The sequence below is a fragment of the Crocuta crocuta genome, unplaced genomic scaffold, assembly GCF_008692635.1.
Source record: "Crocuta crocuta isolate KB4526 unplaced genomic scaffold, BGI_CrCroc_1.0 scaffold339, whole genome shotgun sequence".
NCBI lineage: Eukaryota > Metazoa > Chordata > Mammalia > Carnivora > Hyaenidae > Crocuta > Crocuta crocuta.
Genome location: NW_027530357.1, coordinates 4808618 through 4829592, shown reverse-complemented (window position 1 = coordinate 4829592; position 20975 = coordinate 4808618). Strand labels below are relative to the sequence as shown.

At 45.7% G+C, this 20975-nt stretch overlaps 1 protein-coding gene across 1 annotated transcript in view; it reads left to right on the top strand.

Moving 5' to 3' along the window:
* FBXW8 (F-box and WD repeat domain containing 8) overlaps positions 1-20975 on the top strand; it is a 114573-nt gene that overhangs the window by 8374 nt on the left and 85224 nt on the right. Inside the window, exon 2 of the mRNA XM_077766033.1 lies at positions 4874-4978. Coding sequence (XP_077622159.1) covers positions 4880-4978 — 99 coding nt within the window. The 5' untranslated portion in view covers positions 4874-4879. The remainder of the gene's footprint in view (positions 1-4873; positions 4979-20975) is intronic.

Sequence of the window (20975 nt, the reverse complement as noted above, 5' to 3'; positions counted from 1 at the left end):
GGGTGCTTTGGCCTGTTTTTTTTTTCCTTTTTTTTTTTTTATAAATAAGAATACATATTTCAAGACCAGTGAGGAATTGTGAATGCCTGCCTATTTCCCTGCACAGTGTTTTAGACTCCCCCGCCCCCAACCGGTTTTCTTCTTTTGCTGAAAGAAGGCCCAGGTGACCCCAGCAAGCCTCTGTCCTGGTGCGCGTTGCTGCTGCCGCCGGATCTGCCTTCACACAAGGCACAGAAGGGAGAGAACTTCCTCTAGGAAAGTGTCCTGTCAGCGGCTGACGGAACCGAAATACTGTTATGTCTGTTGTGTGTCTGAGGGGCTCCTCTCCGATCCTTCAGACACCACCTAGAGAGATCTTGCGCGTTCTGTTTGCCCTGGAAATGTCCACTGGGGACAAACCTTGAGTCCATTTCTTCACTTCTCACTGATTTGGGCGCTTAATAATTATCCCTTCTTCTTCTAAACCAGAGAAGACCGATTACATTTCTAACGGTAAGGCACAAAACCAGCCCACTTACAGAATTAGTCTTACGTTAGCACATAGGAGTACAAATCAGCCTCCCTGGGGGTGGATCCATTTGCAGTTTCTTTTAGCGTTTTTGGAGGAAGGCCAGTAGACTTTGGGAAGATCTACTATTCACTGACTTTGAATTAACAAAGTAACATGAACCCTTTGTGGGGTTTATATGGGTTTTTTTTTCTTTTCTTTCTTTCTTTCTTTCTTTCTTTCTTTCTTTCTTTCTTTCTTTCTTTCTTTCTTTCTTTCCTTTCTTTCCTTTCTTTCCTTTCTTTCTTTCCTTTCTTTCTTTCTTTCTTTCTTTCTTTCTTTCTTCCTGATTTGGAAAGGATGATTTTTAATCCACCTATGATTCAGGGTTGTGGCTCTCAACTTCTAGTGTGCATGAGGACCTTTGAGGAGGAGCCACTCGAGCCTCACCCTTGGAAATTTGGGGTAACAGGCAACCTGGGGCATTTTTTAAAACTCCACAGATGGTCTTGACATGTAATAAAGGACAGGAGTCACCGTAGTGGTAAAGAATCGATACTTGAGCCATTAAAGAGTTAAAAGCCCGGTTGTATTTTCTCAACATGATTTTCCTCCAATCTGAAGCCATGTTAATACATCAACGTATTAGTTTTCTGTAGCATTATTGGCCATTGTCACATTGCTTGGGCTATAAAGTTAATGGAAAGTGATTCTCTAAACATTGTAGTCCTGTGGTCCCTTTTTATAATGTGACCAGCTTTCCATGTTAATATTGCCAGTGTCTTTAGTCTCTTCATCCTTGGGATATCTTTGTTTCTGAAATGCCAAGTTGTCGTTTCCATGTTTTAAAGTCCAAACAGATACAAAATTGGTTCATGTGGCCTGTAACTTCTCAGAGGGCTGTGTGGTTCACAAAGTCCTAGATGGAAATCTCATGGCATCCTTTGTACTCTAAGGTGTTTCTCTGCATACTGGTAGCAGCTAGTGGTTTTTACTTCTGTTGATGAACTGTGGGAGGTACCAAATGGGAGCGCATAAGTCCTGGTAGGCCGTGCGTAGTTCCTGGGCTGGTACTTCAGTCTCGGGAGTGGCTCCACATCCTTGTCAGATCCTGGGTCCCTGGAAGAGAACTATGCTTTCAACCACAGGGTCAAACATGCTTCTAACTCTCCATCTTTTGTAAGGTGTTTCTCAAGTGATGGATTACTAACAATTACAAAGCGACATTTATGAACGACTTCCTGAACCTTGAATCTATTCTAGTTTGTTTTGTCTTTTGGTGTAATAATGTCCCTCTAACTCCGCCCACTTTCTTGAGTGGAGGAAAGGGAAGTAGGTTAGCTGGATTCCTGTCTCCACAGTAGTGCACCAGAGCCTCTGGGAATGTGTTCAGTATGGGATGCTCCTGGATCATGTCTGCTGCTTTGGGAAAACAGGTTGGATTTTTCGTGAAACAGATTCTGGGATGGAGATCTGCTTGTGGGCAGTTCAGCAGGTTGGCCTTCCCAAGAAGACCCAAATGGAGGCAAGGGGGACCAGCCTTTGTACCTAGGGATTGATGAGTCACTGAATGAAGGCTCTGGGAGGGGATGTGACCTTGGACAAGGCAGCTTGTTTGACCAGGGGGTAGTGCCTAGGAAGGGACTCCACCGTCAGGCTGAGCCGGTGAGCCATGAGCAGGCAGCATTCTGCCCACGTTGGGGAACGAGTGTTGTGGACCCGGAGGGAGAGAGTGAGAGACCCCTTGCGGCATCTACTATAAGGACCGGCGATAAATACCTTGCCAAAAAGATTCCAAGTGTGCAGCCTGAAACTTCAGCCTTTGATCTCCTGGCCTGTGAGTCTACTTAGGCCTTAAGACGTGGCTCTGTGGTGTTTGTGTTTGCATAATTATAATTCAGTGCTTTGAAGTTAAATAAATTCTCGAGACCCGTCATCACTGGTACATTGACAGCGAGGCCAGCATGTTGGTGTGGGGGACACAACACCCCCGACTGGTCATCTGCTCGCTGGTGGCTACATCGTCATCTACCACTTACACAAGTGGTATACTCAATAACACCACAAGTTATTGAGGTGTCGGAACGATGGGAGTGTCCGCGCAATAGGTCTTTTTCGAGAGAAACTTGCCAAGAGAATCACCCGTTTTCAAAGGCGTGGAATGTGGACCTACTCAGCAGATACTTGTGGAAGGGGAAAACGAGAGCTGGGTGCCACTCCAGGAAAGAAGACGGAAGTATTAATCAGTTACTGCAGGCTTTGCTCTGGTCCTGGGCCGCCTGTGCCCTTCCTGTGTACTGTTTCACTTTATTCTTGTAACTCCCCCCAGTAGGCGCGTTCTCCTTTGGAGACGAGGCTCCGATGCAGTTGGCATAGTCCAGGGTTGGTTGGGTGGCAGAGCCAAGGTTCTCTGTTTGAAGCTCGGTTCTGAAGCTCCATCCCAGAGGTCAGGGTGGTTAGGATCAAGGAGGAAGGCGGCAGGGCTGCGGCTCTGAGAGGGCGGAGGCGCTGATCTCCACGAGGAGAACAGAGGACTGGCTCTCCGAATGGGCGGAAAAGGGGGCAGGCGCCTGCCCCCCGAAGTGTGCTTTTCTGCCCCGGGATAACTCAAAGCAAAGGTGATTCCTCCTGCTTCATCATGGCAGTGTCACATCCAGAAAGCAGTTGATAGTCCCGAAGGGGGGACCGGTGGGAGAAGGCGAGGCCCAGCGCCTCTAACCGTGAGAAGCTAAATAGGAGTTCACGCGGCACGAGTGCGGGCTTCTGTTGGCCTTTGTTCTTCTCGTATGACAACAAGGAGCATCTTTCTTGTTTCTCTACCGAGGAGATGAAGTAGCTCCTTCACCTTATCCTAGTCAAATAGCCCAAGAGAAAGAGGGAACCCCAGGGTCACAAATGACAGGCTGGTGTGTGGCTCTGATCGGCGGGCAGTGGGTGCCCCTCCTCTTCCCCCCCGGTTGTGTGAAGGAGTCTCTGGTTCTTTCTGGAGCAAGCGAGAAGGAGCAGCCTCTTCTCCTCACAAGTGAAGCCGATTAGCTATAAGAGGGGACCTGGCCTGACATCAGACTAATGACTTTGCATTATTTTTTTAAGCAGGGACCCCTTTGCCTTCAGATTACACTTGCAGATTTTTTTTCCGTTTTGTTTTTCGACTTCCCCCTGCATGGCCCACATTTCTCTGCCGCCTTAACATTCTGTACTGTGTGTGCCCACAGAGAACTGTCCACTCCTCGTTCCCTCCAGAGATCCTTTTTGGCCCTCGTACTTAGCTCTGCGCTGGCTTTGCAAGTGGAATACATTTCCTTCTTAGGCCTTTGCATTATCTTTTAGCTCTGAGACTCCTAGATGAATGGAAGCATGGTTCCAGAAAAATCTCTACCCTGGATCTTGGTCGGGTCAAAGTCAGTGCTCACATTCCCTTAAAAATGCCGAGACGACTTAAGTTTTCAGGCCACAGCCTTGCGGTGTAGGACTGTTGTATTTGGTGAATTAATGATTTGCTGGCAGCCTAGAAGTCACTGATGTCAGCCAGAGCTTATTAAAAATGAATTTTATTAAGTAGGCTCCATTGAGACCAGCAGCCTGCTTTCCCTGGCTTTGCAGAGATCCATGCAAAGTGGGCTTTCGCAGGTGGGTTTGGGAACAGGCGGAGGCTACACGTCCGCTCGTGGCTTGCTTTCTGTTTCACCCTCCCTTCCTTTGTGCTTCGAGGATCGTCCTTACAGCCTTATCTCTCAAAGCCTGTTACCTCATCCCTAATTGCTTCTCCAAAGGCAGGCGAGCTCTCATTTCTCCACATTAATAAATGACACCGAAGAGCCGCTTTGTTTGCACTGGCTCCCTCAGGTTCACCGGTGCGGCCCCTGAGCTCATCCGGAAACCCCGTGCTTCTCCAGCGGCGGAGGCGAGGCCGTGCTCACCTCCTTCAGGAGCAGCATTGCGTTCATGTGCGTCCGGCGCCCGTGCCCGGCCTGGTTCTCCTGACCGAGGCCCTTCAGTGACCTACCTAGGTCCGCGCTGCTCCGGCTGGGCGTGCCCGCTGCCCTCCGGGATGGGTGCAGTGAGACTTGTCCTGGGGGCACCGGTGGTTCGTCTGATTTCCAAGCCCACCTTCTTGGCTACAGACCACTCAGCTTCCCTTAGAGGCCAAGAGCTTCCCGCAGCCTGTGCACGATCCCCGATCCCCGAGGCGGACCCCCTCTGCCCCAGGCTGCCAGCCGGTGCCCTGGCTTCTCCTTTTTGAAGCCTTTCAGGAAATGGCCTTGTAGATTTTACAAGTGAAAGTNAACAGCGCCTCTCCTTCCCACCTAACAGTATCTCCTGTCACTGGAAGGAGCATTTGCGTACCTCCCGGTCCTAAGCTGCTTTCCCTTTTCTTCTCCCCAGAATGAAATGGACGACGTGCCCTTCTTTGATATCCAACTGCCTTACGAACTGGCAATCAATATATTTCAGTATCTGGACAGGAAAGACCTGGGAAGGTGTGCACAGGTAAGCAGCCATTAAACCGACCTTCGAGATCGACTCCCACATGTGACAAAAGTATAGGAAGCTCCTGGGTAATGGAAATGGACTTCCCAGAACCGCAGACTTGGAAGAATTAGTGAATCAAGGAGCCACTTTGCTTGAAGGAGAGCAGCCCCGAACTTAGAGGCTGCACTCCGCATATCCGGTCGGTGTTGACCTCTTCGTGCCCTTCTGCTCCGGAGCTCTGTTGTTCCTGCCGTCCCAGCTACGGCTGACTGGGGCAGTGTGTGGGCGACCGACAGCGTGGTGCCCCGGCCAGCCTGAGCTGTTCTGTCCTCACTGTTTTTAATGCAAAGATGCCGGCCCTTGGTCACATCAAGCCAGTTGTCAGTTGGGAGCTGAGGGTCAGCCTGGGGACAAAGCCGTGAAGTCAGGTTTTAGGCGTAGAGTCCAAGCTTTAAACACTGGACTCCCGCTCAGTGAGGTGCGAGGCACCTGAGAACTGACACCCACTGAGGGAATTGCAAATCCGTGTCCCCGGTCTCCTGCCTGTTGTGGGGCGTATGCCCGTGGGGTGGCATGGTGGCAGACACCGTCCTCGCCACGCTTCACTGTGTACGAGTCACGGGATTTCTTTTTTAGTTTTTTTTTAATGTTTTTTTTTTAATTTCTGAGAGAGAGAGACAGTGTGAGCAGGGGAGGGTCAGAGAGAGAGGGAGACACAGAATCTGAAGCAGGCTCCAGGCTCTGAGCTAGCTGTCAGCACGGAGCCCGATGCAGGGCTTGAACCCACGAACTGTGAGATCATGACCTGAGCTGAAGTCGGACGCTTAACCTTAACTGACTGAGCCACCCAGACGCCCCACAGGGGATCTTGATAAAATGCAAATCCAGACTCAGGAGGCCCGGGGCGGAGCCTGAGATTCTGCATTTCCAACCAGGTGATGCCCGCCTGGCTTTTGCCACACTTCCAGAGGCAAAGGTTTATGCCATTAACTTAGGTCTCTTGACTTCTTTTTGGCAAAGAGTATAACTTCTCATTAGTCAAATGTATGCGTGCTGACCATTCGGCTTTCATGGATAACTGTGTTCCCCAGAAGAAACTAGAATATCCATTGTCCATAACTCCCAAAGAATTAATTTGTCTAATGGTTACCATTTCCTACCCCTGGATTCTGGACTGCATTTTACACAAGCGTCTACACCTTTAAAAGAAAGGGCTCAGTAAAATGGAGTGATACTAAAAATCCAGGGATGCCTGGCAGGCTCAGTTGGAAGAGCGTGCAGCACAATCTCGATTGCGGGGTCGTGAGTTCAAGCCCCACATTAGGTGCAGAGATGACTGAAATAAATAAATGAGCTTTAAAAAATGTTAAAAAAAAAAAAAAGAAAGAAAACCGAAAGCACCAAGAATGTGAAGTTAAAAACATGAAGGCAGCTTGCAAGGTGTGAACTGTAGTGACCAGGTATAGACTCTGGGGGTGGCCGTCTCTGGCACTTCAGTGAAGTACAGGGCAGTTTTCAAGTTTCTGCTTTATACTATTTCTTTAGGAAGCAGTTTGCTTAAAAATTTCTACCTAGATATGAATTTCAAAAAGTTTACAGTATTCCTGACCGTCACGATATTAAGTGGGGGTGTTTGCAACTATCCTTTTTGATGCAGAGCCTGGAATCTTTAGGAAATGATGGGAGAAATTATTCCAGGGCTGAAATTCACCAAGCAAAAACGTACTGAAATGTAAACCGTGCTCGGAGCCTATCAACTGCACTAAGCAAGAGTACCTATATTGTCTTCCTCTTTCCCTTGGAAATTGGATTTGTTCTAACTTTACACTTTGGCCCTGTTCCCAAGAGTTGGAAACAAGGGTGTCGCTAAATGAGTCCACCTCCTGGATTTCAGCCTGATGCTGTTAGCCGGAGGCTTGGAACAGGCCCTAATAGCTCGCTGCTTTCCACAAAGTCCGCATTAGACGATAAAATCTTCACTCGTGATAGGGAGCTGCTGTTCAAGGAATCACTTCTTTTAACGTTGCTTTTTGCTCCCCCGCTTTGTAGAGGGCCATGTGGCTTTCACATCTGCTGCTGGTTTTCTCATCCAAAGAGTTTATCGGAGAAAGATAGGATCTGGTGGAAGAAGAGATTCCCCCTTTTGGTACAAGGGGGCTGCATTTCAGGATAGATTGGTTAGGCTGGTGTGATGATTGTGCAGGTGTGAACGGTTTAATTTGCAACACAGTGGTCCAATTGTCCACCCGAATTCCCTCTCTGGCCAGTTGGATTTGTTTTTTGTTTCTCGTTTCAATCTCATTTTTGGAGCACACGCAGACGAATAGAGAAGATCCTTAAGCAGAACCCTTCAGGTGGTGCTGGTCTGGTCTATGAAGCCAGGATTTTTTTTTTTTTTTTTTAATAGCGCCCTTTCACGAGGATGGCCACAGACGGCCAATGATGTTTAGAATTGGCTTTGTTTTTTCAAGCATTAAAATACAACCGCAAAGTAATAAAGATGAGTAGCATTTTTATTTGTTTCTTGGGGTGTTTTTATTTGTGAAACCAGGAAAAAGTCCTTCTGTTGTGTGGAACATCCTGCTGTTTTATGATTCGATTTTAGAGGGGGCCTGCTCTGTCTGTCCCTCTCTGTCTCTTTTCTCTTTTAATCAAGCCGCCTTGGGATTTTAGGGAAATTGGGCCAGTTGTAGGGAATTGGCACCACGAACTATATGCGTGCCCTTGGAGAAAACCTGTTTGCTTAGATCTTCATGCCAAGTTGGTAACTGACTAACAGTAAGGAACCCAGATTGGGAAGGACTTTTTGAGATTTAATTATGCCACGAACTGTGCTGGAGAAGTGATTTTTGCCTTGACTTTGTCTCCTTTCTGCGGCCTCTTTTTCTGCATCACAGGCTTTGTGCTTTCAGAAAGAAAGGCCTACTACACTAGTTTGTGATCCTTGTATACCTCTGATGCTGACCTTTCTAGCTCCTTGCCATCCATAACTGTCCCTCAAGGGATTTGATGTCCTTGTGGGAGTGTTCCATGCCGAAATGTCTCGAGAACAGTGTGGCTTTTATTTTTTATTTATTGATTGATTTTTAGAGATTTCCTAGTAAACATTTATTTATTCATTTTTCTNTTACATTCCCACCAGCAGTGTAGGAGGGTGCCCATTTCTCCACATCCTCGCCAGCATCAAGAGTCTCCTGATTTGTTCGTTTTAGAACAGTGTGGCTTTTAGTAAGCAAAGTTATGCACTGGGCAATTCATTGAATGGCTTTATCGTTTTGCTACTTATAATTTTATGGGTGTGTATGTGTGTGCCCACAAGATTCCTGGCACTTTAAAAATAATATTTTTTAAATGGGTAACAATTACAAAACTGAGTTCAAAATTACAAAAAGTTTTTTTTTTATGGGAAAAGTAAGTCTCCTGTTATATTACAATATGAATAATTCTGAGGAGTAATGGTTTTAGGATTTACTAACCTTCATTTTTAAAACTTTAAAAAATAGGGGCACCTGAGTGGCTCAGTCAGTTAAGTGTCCGACTTCAGCTTAGGTCATGATCTCGCGGTTCGTGGGTTCGAGCCCTGCGTCGGGCTCTGTGCTGATGGCTAGCTCAGAGCCTGGAGCCTGCCTCAGATTCTGTGTTTCCCTCTCTCCCTGCCCTCCCCTGCTCACGCTGCCTCTCTCTCTCTCTCAGAAATAAATAAAACATTAAAAAAAATAAAACTTTAAAAAATAATCATAAGTTCATGGGTGGTTGCAAAAGATAGCATGGCGAGGTCTCACATTCTCTCCCCCAGTTTCCTTCTCTGGCAGCGTCTTGTGTGAGGACAGAGTAATATCAAAGCCGGGAACCCGACCTCCGTACAGCCCACAGAGCTTGCTCATATTTCCTCAGTTACGTGTACTCTTGTGAGTGGTTTTGTTCTCTGCAGACTCGTCACAGGTGTGGGTTTGTGTGGCCGCGCAGTAAAGGTACACAGCACGATCACAGGGATCTTTTGTGCTCCCTTTCCCGGACTGGCCACCTCTGCCCCCTCCCCGTCCGTGACCCCCCCCAACCCTAATCTGTTTTCATCTCTGTAATTTGGTCTTTTTTAAATTTGCATTTTTATCACACTTTATTTATGTGCATTTCCTAAAGTGTAATTTTAGAAATCTAGCCACATAGGTAGTGATGTTGCATTTTTCAAGTAAAAAGTAGAAAAATGTGCATGAAGGAAGCAATAAAGAAAACAAGGGAAGAGATGGAGGTTAACAACTAAAATTGGCAAGCAAGAAGCAGGCCTTATCAGAATAAATAAATCAGGAGCTAAAGCCCACCATACTAGATTATGATATTTCAAGCTTTTAAGTGGGCTCTACGCTCAAGATGGGGCTTGAACTCACAACCTTGAAATCGAGAGTAACACGCTCTACTGACTGACCAGCCAGGCACGCCTGATATTTCAGGGTTTAAGGAAAATGTGATCTTACAATCTTCCCAGATACCCACATGGAAGCAATGGAGTCTTTAAAGTTGGGAATCCACAATCAAGCGCTACTGGATCGAGTTTTCTTACCAGGATTGATTCTGAAAACCTGTAACTGCTGGCAGGGTTCTTTCATCCTTAATGTTCGCTTTGCCACCTGACTCCATCTCCCGGGGAGGTCTGCCCGGGACCCAAGCCCCCTCGGGAGGTGCGTTTTCGTTCGCAGGCTTGCCGTGGCTGGGAGAGAAGACGCGGAGCCTGGCAAAGGGAGAATGGCAGAGTGCTGGTAGTTACTTGAACTGAGTCCTGGGGACTTGAGGCTCTTTATGCTGCTCACTTCATTTTGTGTGTGTTTGAAATTGTCCATAATTAAGGGGCGCCTGGTGGCTTAGTCGGTTGAGCATCCGACTTTCGCTTAGGTCATGATCTCGCGGTTCGTGGGTTCGAGCCCCGTGTCGGGCTCTGTGCTGACTGCCAGCTCAGAGCCTGGAGCCTGTTTCAGTCTGTGACTCCCTGTCTCTCTGACCCTCCTCTGCTCACGCTGTCTCTCTCTCTCTCTCCTAGAAATAAATAAAACATTTTAAAAAAATTAAAAAAAAAAAAGAAATTGTCCACAATTAAAACGTTTAAAATAAGAAGACCCCAGAAAGCAAGAACTGGTATTTATAAGACAGTTCAGAGCCTCTTGGGGACAGTACATGCCAGAAGCTGGCCATTGAAAATAAAAGCAATGCAGTTTTTCCTAGTGTTGAATTTTTAAATGTTGGACTTGTTTTTTCATCTCCGTCAGTTATTTACAGGGCCGACTGAGTGTCCGGTGCCACTCTGTGCCCAGTTAAGTAGAGTGTGTTCCAGATGGTGATGAGCACTCTGGAGAACCCGGTGCCCACAGAGATGACGTGGGAGCTGCCCTTGTAAGTGACCAGGGAAGGCTTCACAGAGAAGGTGACCTTTGGGCAGAGACCTGAAGGAGAGAAGAAGGGCGCTGTGCAGGTCTCTGGCAGAGGCCTTGAGGTGGTGCGCACCTGTTACGCTAGCGAACAGTGGGAAGGTCAGAGCGGGTAGGAGGTGGGAGATGGAATAAAGCCCCTTCCCCGAGATGTCCGCCTCCTGATCCTCAGAACCTGTGAATATGTTACCTCTTAGGGTGCGGGCCTTTGCAGATGTGAGGAAGTTAAGGATCTTGGGATGGCGTGGTTATTTTGGATGATCTAGGAGGGCTCTCTCCAGGAGCGAGGCTGAGGTCAGAGAGCAGAGAAGATGTTGTGTTGCTGGCTTTGAAAATGGAGGAAGGGGCCACAAAGCTGAGGAATAGAAGGCAGCCTTTAGGAAGCTGGTAAAAAGAAGGAAACAGAGATTTCCCCAAGGCCTCCAGAAGAAATGGAGCCCTGCCGCCTATACTTAGATTTTGGGCTTCTGGCCTCCAGAACCAAAAAGGATAAATTTGTATTGTTTTTAGACACTAGGCTTGTGGTAATTTGTTAGAGCATCAACAAGAAACTAATAATGGGTGAGAGTATAATGAGCAGATGGGGATAAGAGAAGAAGAAATAGTCAAAATGTCAAAGGCACTTAAATCCATTAAAATAACTTGAACATTTATATAGAATGAGGCGGGAGTGTTCTGAGCCGAGGAGTAACAAGGTGTGACTTCCCTTTTGAGCTGGATCCTGTCGGTTGCTATGTGGAGACCAGACTGAAGGGGGACAAGGATACAGCAGCGAGACACACGAGTCAGCTACGGAAATAGCCCAGACGAGAGAAGACGGTGGCTTGGAGCGTGTGGTACCAGTAGAAGTGGGTGAAGTCGGGACTGCCGAAGGCGCTGGAGGGGGAGAGAAAGAGGAGTGAGCAGGGACTCCAGGGCGTTTGGCCTAAACAGCCGCGTGGACGCGATTGTTGTTACCAACCAGGGGAAGACCGTGAGATGACCAAGTTTTGGGGGAGGATCAGTAGTGGGATGTGAGGCTGGAGATAGGAATTCGGGAGCTGTGCGTGCGTCGTCGGTATTTAAGGCCAGGAAACTGGACGAGGTCATCAGGGAAGTGAGCGTAGGGGGTCGGGGGTTCAGGGATTGAGCCCTGTGGTCACAGCACAGCGGTGAGAGGCCAAGATGAGGCAGTGGAAGAGGCAGTCCCTGGGACGTGGGAAGGAGCCCAGAGCACACGGTCCCCTGAAACCAGGGCCCGCCTTTTCAAGGAGGAGAGAGCCCCGGGAGGTGTTATGTGCAGCTGTTAGTCAAGCCAGAGGGTGACTGAGAAATAGCCATTGGGTTTAGCTATTGGGAGGTCACTGGCAACCTCGACCAAAATCTGCGGCACAGTGTGCACGGGGTGAATCCGGGGTGAGAGAGAGCAGGCTCGAGAGCGAATGGGGGGAAGGAGATCAGGAAACGGAGAGAAGGAGTGTCTGTAGAACTCTATAGGTTATGTCTTCCCTGAACAGGCTTGATTCGCGAACACGTGACTAGAACAGTGACGCCCTTCCCTGTCGTGGGCCTCGCTGGTAGCCCTAATCCAGGCTGAGTTAATAAAGCTAGTTTTTGAGCCAAGGGTTTTTTTTCTTTCTTTCTTCTCCCCCCGCCCCCCCATGCTGCAATTCACAGTGGTGCTATAAAGCACAATGCTGGAGATGCTTTTATTAGCAAATTCTCACAGCTGAGGCTCACTCAGTTGGGCTTTTACTGGGCAGGGCCTTTCCAGTCCTGGCGTATTAAAGAAAGGCCATCAGGCCTTTGGAAAATTCAGGCTTATAAACTTGCAAGATTTAATATGATGTAAGAAATTTAAACGATTAGCTAGCTTTCTTTTTGGTGAGACTCTTTAAAATTGTGAAAGTTCAGGTCTTGGTTTTTTTGTGGTTTTGTTGTTTGTTTGTTTCCTTTCAGGATTAAAAGAAATTCTTAAAACCTGTCATTTTGGTGCTCCTTTAAAAGAAGAGAAAAAACGGGGTGCCTGGGTGGCTCAGTCAGTTAAATGCCGACTTTGGCTCAGGTCATGATCTCGTGATTCATGGGTTCGAGCCCTGTGTCGGGCTCTGTGCTGACAACTCAGAGCCTGGAGCCTGTGTCAGATTCTGTGTGTCCCTCTCTCTCTGACCCTCCCCTGCTCATGCTGTCTCTCTCTCTCAGAAAAAAATAAAAAAAATTTTAGAAAAAAGAAGAGAGAAAAGGCACCCTCAATTTACAGTTTGCCGAAGAAATTGTCGGCACGTTTCTGTGTTTAATACCTAATTGTAAGTATAGTCCTGATCCCTTTTTGGAAGTAATTCTCACCTCTAGTTTCTGTAAATCCCTCAAAGAGATTATTGTTGGTTATCCAGGATTTAAACTTGATCCTGAATGTTACTTTCTGCAGAATAAGCCCTGTGATCTCGGGGCTGCAGTGGGAGTGATGCACTGAAACATGAACTTTTTGTTCCCCATTTTTCATCCCCAAACCCTGTTATACAGATTTCAGATCATGTTGGTTAAAGTGGCTCGGCATTTTCTCTGAAGCTGATAGAAAAATCAGGTTTCTGCTTCCAGTGTTTTTAACGTCTCATATATTTGGGACTTCTTAAAAGTGTCACTGAAAAGTTCCTTCATTTTAAAGTGGCTGAAAACTGTATGGTTTAGGAGATCTCATGAAAACCCATCCAGAATGTTTAACTTAATTAGTATCTTCTTGTTTGTAATCACCGAGTGTCGGATTTGTTTTTTTTTTTAAAATGCTGCTGCCGATTCAGTGGCTCTATCTAGTAGAAAACAGAAGGGGGGCAGCCTTGGAGCTAATTTTTGGACTAGAGAATTAAAAATACTGTCCCGTGCATGGGCCGGGCCTGGGATCCAACCCGACTGTAAAGGCAGAGGCCAAAACCTTTCGCTGTAGCTTCCCCCCCACAGGGGACAAGCGTCCTGCAAAAGGTGTCCGTTGGTCAGATTGAGGTGGCGAGTGGAGAATTGCTGCTCTTTGTGGCCAGCGCGTAGCTGAATCAGGTGGCCAGTAGCCCACACTGGGTTCTCTCCGGTGTCTTCTGCAGAGCACTGAGCCTGCGAGACTGTTCTTGCAAGAAGAGTCTAGGAGCCAAGTAAGTTTGGGGAATGCCATGTGTCCCATCCTTCTGAGAGTGCTCCACACATGCCAGTCGATTAAAAGCTCTCAGAAGTTCTTCAGCAAATAACCCTGCTTAGTTTTGTTTAAAAAAATTTTTTTTAACATTTATTCATTATTGAGAGAGAGACAGACAGACAGAAAGAATGTGAGCAGGCGAGTGGCAGAGAGAGAGAGGGAGACACAGAATCCAAAGCAGGCTCCAGGCTCCTAGCTGTCAGCACAGACCCTGACTTGAGGCCTGAACTCACGGACCGAGAGATCATGAGCCGAGGGGAAATCCAATACTCAACCGACTGAGCCACCGAGGGTCCCATGCTTAGTTTTGTTTCAACTGGTGTTCCCCAAACTCCTTTGATGATGGAATCCTTTTTAAAAAATTTTTCTTAATGTTTGTTTATTTTTGAGAGAGAGAGAGACAGAGACAGAGCATGATCGGGGGAGGGGCAGAGAGAGAGGGAGACACAGAATCCAAAGCAGGTTCCAGGCTCTGAGCTGTCAGCATAGAGCCTGGCACGGGGCTCTAACTCAAAGACTGTGAGCTCATGACCTCAGAAGTCAGATGCTCAACCGATTGAGCCACCAGGGCTTTCTGACCACAGAATCCTTTTTAAAAGTAACATTAACCCCCCGAGGAGCTGTTGTTCTACTGAACATGCTTTGGAAAGTGCCAGTCAATGCAAAATGCCTACCATTTATATGCTGTCCAAGTCTTTCGTCCAGCTATATTTCATAGTTTTTACCAAATTTTACATTTTACAATTTTTACCAAAATGGCTAACATACCCCAAGATCAGAGGGAGCTGCCCTGTGTTTAGTTAGCACCTGCTGCCTTTGAGGACCCCTTAGGGGTTCTGGATGCTAGTCCTGATCTTGTACTTCACTTGACCCTGAATTCCAGAGGTCTGATAGGCAGGTGCTCTGCTCTGGAGCTCTCGGCATTGTGACGTGGCTCCGTCACAGCTCATGTTGGTCTGTCCCTCCCTGCTAGGCTCCCTCCGGCACAGACAGATGGACAGATACCATGCGTGGCAGGGCCAGGTGCAGCTGTGGACTAAACAAGCCAAAAAATAAAACCACGATGTTCTGTCTGGTCAGAACTGGAGCTCCGGTGTCAGAGAGTTGTTACCCGGTTCTTTATGGCCTGACCGTCTGTGATCAGATGAGGGTTGGTTTCCCTGATGCCCTCATGGCTAAGAGGGACGACAGCGTGGTTAAGTGGATGTGTAACTGACGCTGTGGCCATGCCCGGGTGGGCCGCTTAATGGACCCATGTCAGCCTGGAGGGAAGGCTACAGTGGTTTGCCATGGGCTCTGTCCTCAGCCCCATCCTGGTTAACTTTTTTTTTTTTTTTTAAATAATTTAGACACAGAGGCCCACAGACCATATTTTGCAGAAGAATTATGTATGGGAGAAGTAGCTAATGCAACAGATGACACAATTGGGTTTTAAGGATGCTCTTAAATGCTGGGGGGGGGGGGTATGGTGAGCCAGNTTTGAAGGTCGGCTCTCTGCAGAAGCCTCTCCCCACCAGGGCTGCTAGAAGGGGCCCCCCTGTGATGGGGAGTTGCCCCGGCTGGTCTCCAAGACCCCACCTCTTCAGTTTCTAAACCATTGAAAACCAGTGTGACCCCTTTGGTGTTATGGTGTGGCACTTTGGTTCAGAAAAGCCATTGGAGCCTTGTGCTATTTTGTGCCACCCGGTTTAACTTCTGATGTTGTGCTTTCCAGGCAGAGTGCCCACACCTTCAGGGAAGGTGCCTTAGGTGACACGAATCCTTGTCACACCTAGAGCTTACATGCCCGCATATACAGCAAACGTGTAATTAAGGAGGCCAAAATTTCAATGTGCCATCACAAGAACGTTCTGTGGGTCAGTGTCACTTTGACGTGCTTTTGGTGGAATGAGGTGTCGTAATGAATGTTTTTAATACAGTTTGCTCAAGATGGAGAATCAGAAGTTTTGACACTGAAACAACCTCAGTTCTTGGATTCTAATTTTTACTTTTTAAAAAAAATTTTTAATGTTTACTTTTTTAAAGAGAGAGGGAGAGAGCGTGAGTGGGGGAGGGGCAGAGAGCATGGGAGACATAGAATCTGCAGCAGGCTTCAGGCTCTCAGCTGTCAGCACAGAGCCCAACGTGGGGCTCGAGCCCACGAACTGCGAGATCATGACTTGAGCCAAAGTCAGACACTTAACCGACTGAGCCACCCAGGCGCCCCTCAGACTAAATTTCACTTCTAAGTTCTAGCCTCTATCTGCTGCCATGGAGCGAGTAGCACGCCACTATAGATCTAATAAAAGTTATTTTTAAGAATAAAAATCTAATGGCTTCTTTAAAGTAACTGGAGCAGCGTAATTTTATAACAAGGAGTTTGCATCCTGTAGCGGGATCAGTGGTAATCTGTACTAGTGTGCGCCCTATGCATAAAGAGTGACATTTGCACAATACTTGAACTCTTTGAGATCCACAACAGCTCTGTTGGGGTGGGATATGTCGGCTCACATTTTGAGGATGAGAAAACCAAGGCCTCAGGGTCATAGGGGTTAGTGTTGTAAGGGACGTTTTATGTCCCTCCACCACTGAGGAGGAAAGAAGTGCAGAAAAGCCTAGTGACCTTGTCGCAGCCCCACAGCCAGTTAGTGGAAGACTGGACACAAGATTCTGAGGTTTTGGATTTTGTTTTTTTCACCCCAAGAGTAACTAGTTTTCTATTATATCTTGCTGCTGCTTGGATAATACAGGTGACCTTGAAGCGCCTTCCTGAAAAGCTGCTCAAATTTATATTTTATATCCCTATCGCTTTAGGTCTCTTTAGGGACATCATTATGTAAAGGAACTCCACTTTGAACTCTTTAGTAGATTTATTTGGAATATAACAAACTCCCTTACTTTAATTTTGAAGTGTTTGTTAATCTGAGAACTGCGTGTGATTTGTGCCCTTGTCCCAAGTACCGGGCTATCACCTTGATATTTGTGTGTTAAACTGACCCTGCATTCCTGAGACAAATTGTCCGTGGTCATGACGCACTACCCTTTTTGTCCCCAGCTGGATTCGGTTTGCGAGCATTTTTCTGAAGATTTTTGTGTTTATTCATCAGGGATTATTGGCTTGTAGATTTCTTGTGAGGTCTTTGTCTGGTTTGGGGATTAGAGAAATAGTAGCCTCGTAGAAGGTGTTGGGAAGTGCTTCCTCCTCTTCTGTTTTGTTTTGCTTTTTTGTTTTGGTTTTGGAAGAATTTGTGAATGACTGGTTAATTCATTAATCTTTTTCAAACATTTGGTAGAGTTAATTCTTTTAAAATTTCTTTTAACTTAGTTTTAACCATTTTAAAAATTCTTTTCAAACACTTAGAATTTACCAGGGATGTCATCTAGGCTTGGGCTTTTCTTTGTGCAAAGTTCTTTTTTGTTTTGTTTTGTATATCACTAATGTAGCTTCTTGTTATAAGTCTATTCAGATTTTCTATCCAAGAGTTAACTTCAGTACTTTGTGTCTTTTTCTAAGCATTTGTCCATTTCACCTAGTTTATCTAACTTGTTGGCATAAAAGTTATACATAGTGTCCCTTTAGAATGCTTTTCGTTTTTGTGGTTGATGGTGATGGCCCCTCCCCTTGATTTTAGTAATTTGAGTCTTCTCCACACCAACCTCCCCCCCCCCCACTTTGGTCAGTCTAGCTAAAGGTTTGTCAATTTTGGTGATCTTTGCAAATAACTAGAGTTTATTTCCTTCATTTTCTTTTTCTTTCACTTATTTCTGTCGTAATTTGTGTGGGTATAAATTTTATTTTAATGTTTATTTTCGAGAGAGCAAGCACAAGCGGGGGAGGGGCAGAGGGAGAGGGGGACAGAGCAGAAGGTCTGAATCAGGTTCTGTGCTGAAAGTGAGCATGATGTGGGGCTCAAACTCCTGAATTGTTGAGCTCATGCCCGGAGCTGACGTCGGATGCTCAACCGACTGAGCCACCCAGGCGCCCCGTTTCTGACGTCGGATGCTCAACCGACTGAGCCACCCAGGCGCCCCGTTTCTGTTGTAATTTTTCTTTTCTTCATGTGTTTAGTTTTCTTTTTCTAGTTTAAGTTGGAAGGTGAGGTTATAGATCTTAGATTTTTTAAAATATGGAAGTTTATAGCCATAAATTTCCCTCTAAGCACCGCTTTCACTGTGCCTCATAAGTTCTCTACGTTCCTTTTTCATTTTCACTCATTGCAGAGTGTTTTCTAGTTCTGCAATTTCTTCTTTGTTTAGCATATGAACATTTGTTAGTGTGTTGTTTAATTTCCACATATTTGTGAATTTCCCATATTTCCTTCTTTTATCAATTTATGATTTCACTCCACTGTGGTCAGAGAACATACTGTGTATAATTTTGGTTCTCTTTGGTTCTTATGAATTTATTGAGATTTGTTTTATAGCCTGGATTCTCTGTCCCAGAGAGTGCTCCGTTGCACTTGAGAACAACGCTCAAATTGTTGTCGAGTAGAATGTTCCATGGATGTGTCTTATGTCTAGTTGGTTTATAGTGTTCGGTTCTTCTATTTTCTTGTTGATAGGTATTCTGCTTATTCTATCCTTTATTTATCCGATAGTGGATATTGGAGTCTGATTGTCCATTTCTTCCTTCAGTTTTTTCACATTTTGCTTCTTGTATTTGGGGGCTTTGTTGTTAGGAATATATGTTTACGATTGTTAGTTTTTTGTGATGGGTTGACCCTCCTTATAAAAATATCCTTTGTCTGTACTAACCATTTTTGTCTTAAAATTTATCCTGTGGTATTGGTAGATGCACTCCAGATTTCTTTCAGGTATTGTTTGCAAGTTACGTTTTTTTCCATCCTTTTACTGTTTGTGCATGTGAACCTAAAGTAAGTATGTCTTGAGGCACCTGGCTGTCTCAGTTAGGTGTCTGACTCTAGATCCGGCACAGGTCTTGATCTCAGGGTTGTGAGTTCAAGCTCCACACTGAGAGTGAAGCCTAGTTAAAAAAAAAAGTATGTAGCTATCTTGTAGACAGCATATCCTTAGATCATGTTTATTTGTACTGCCAATCTCTTTTGATTGGAGTGCCTAGTTCATTGCCATTTAATATAATTAGTGATAAGGAAGCATTTATATCTCCCATTTTGTTATTTGTTTTCTGTATGTGTTTGTCTTTTTTGTTCCTCTTTCCCTTCATTACTGCCTCCTTTTGTGTTTAGATAGACTGTTTTCTAGCATATTTTAATTTCTTGTTTCTTTTGCTATGCTTTTTAAAGTTTTTTTTTTTTCTTGATGGTTGCCTGGGGATTACAACTGACCTCTTAAAACAATCTAGTTTGTATTAATGCCAATCGCATTTCAGTAGTATAGCAAAACTGCCACAATATAACTTCCTTCTCTCTCATTTCTTTGTACTATTATTTCATACAAATTGTGTCTTTATTGTTAAAAGCCTTTCAACACAACTTTATACTTTAGGTGGTTGTCTTTTTAATTAGATAGAAAAAAGTGTTGCAAGTAAAAATATACTGTCTTTTATATTTACCCTTGTAATGACCTTTACCGATTTACATTCTTGCTTTATGCAGATTGAATTACTGTCTGGTGTCCTTGTAGTTTAGCCTAAAGGACTCCCTTTAAGTATTTCTTGTAGGACAAGTCTAATAGTATTGAGTTATCTTATTTTTGTTTACCTTGGAATAATTTTTATTTTGGGGGGATAGTTTCACTAGATACAGTTACTGGTTGGCAGTCTCTTCCTTTGGCACTTTGAATATGCCCGCCTGCTGCTTTCTGACCTCCCTAGTTTCCAATGAGAAGAACACACAATGTGTGTTTCTTTTCTTGCTTTCACCCTACTGTCTTTAGTTCTCAACAGTTTGGCTATGATGTGTCTAGGGGTGAATCTCTTTGAGTTTATCCTTCATGGGGTCCCGTGAGCCGCTTTAGTGTGTGGATCAATGTTTTTCATCATATTTGGGAAGTTTTTAGACATTATTTCTTCAGATGTTCCTGCCACCCTTTTCTCTTTCCCTTATGGAACTCCGAAAATGCCTGTGTTGGTCCACTTGGATGGTATCCAGTAGGTCTCTGAGCTTCTGTTAATTTTGTTCATTTTGGGAGGGAGTCTTTTTTTGTTCGTTTTTTCTTAGACTGGATAGTCTTTCTTTTTCCTTCTAAGTTTATTCCGAGAGAGAGAGAGAGAGAAGAACACTGATGAGGGGCAGAGAGAGAAGCGGACAGAGGAATCGAAGCAGGCTCTGTGCTGACGACAGAGAGTCCAACGCGGGGCTTGAACTCCTGAACCACGAGATCATGACCTGAGCCAAAGTTGCATGCCCAACCGACTCAGCCACCCTGGCACCCCTAGACTGGATAATCTTAATTGACCTTGAGTTTGCTGATTATTCTGTTAGTTCAAATCTATTGAGCCCCTCTATTGAATTTTTCATTTCAGTTACTATGCTTTTCAACTTTAAAACTTGTGGGGCTTTTTAAAAGTTTCTTTATCAATATTTTCTACTTGGTGAAACATTTGCTCATAACTTTTATTTTCCTAGACGTGCTTTCCTTTAGTGTTTTAAACGTATTTATAATAGCTGACTTACAGTCTTTGTAAGAAGTCCAAAGTTGACCTCCTCAGGGGCCGTTTCTGTTGGCTGCTTTTCCTTCCTACACATGGTTCATTCTTTACTCTTTCTTTGCATGTCTCCACATTTTGTGTTTAAAAACTGGACTTTTAAAATGTGACAACTCTGCAAATCAGATTCTCTCTTTTCCCGAGAGTTAGTTGTTGCTGTCATTGCCTCTGTTTGTTTTTTACTGACCGTTGTGGACGAAGACTCCAGTTGCTGTATTTTGTCATGTGTGACCACTGAACTCTCTGCTCATTTAGCAGAATGGTTCGTTAGTGATCGGACAGAGGTTTCCTTAAATATGTGATGAATCTCCCACCTTTTGCCGAATTGCTGTCTGCACGCTCGAAGTTGGGACGCGCGTTCATTGTGCCAGCGGCTCATACCTCTGTTTTAGCCCCCATGCCGCTTGTAGAAAGCTTCGGGTTTAGCCAGAGGGAGAGATGAGGGCCTTCTGAGGCCTTTTCTGGGCGCACACACAGTCCCGCACAGGTGCCTGACCCTGAGTCGCAGAGATCTATCTGTTGGAGCCTTTCAGAGCGCCTACAGGCCCCCCGTTCCCCAGGCTTCCCTTTGAAGCTTTAGGTCCACTCTCCGCAGGCCCAGCTGGTCACGCACCCCAGGCAGCCGCAGTGTGACACGGCTCTCCCTCATCGTTTCTGGCAAATGTGCCGGAGAGAGGGCAGCGGGAACTTTGAGTCAGGTCACATAAAGGCAAGCCTCCAGAATAGTTTCCAGCAGGCTGTCCCACAGGTCAGATGGTGACAGCTCCCTGGGGGCGGCATGTGGGGCACCTGTAAAGCCATCTGGCCCCTTTGGTGTCTGCTAGGCTGCCG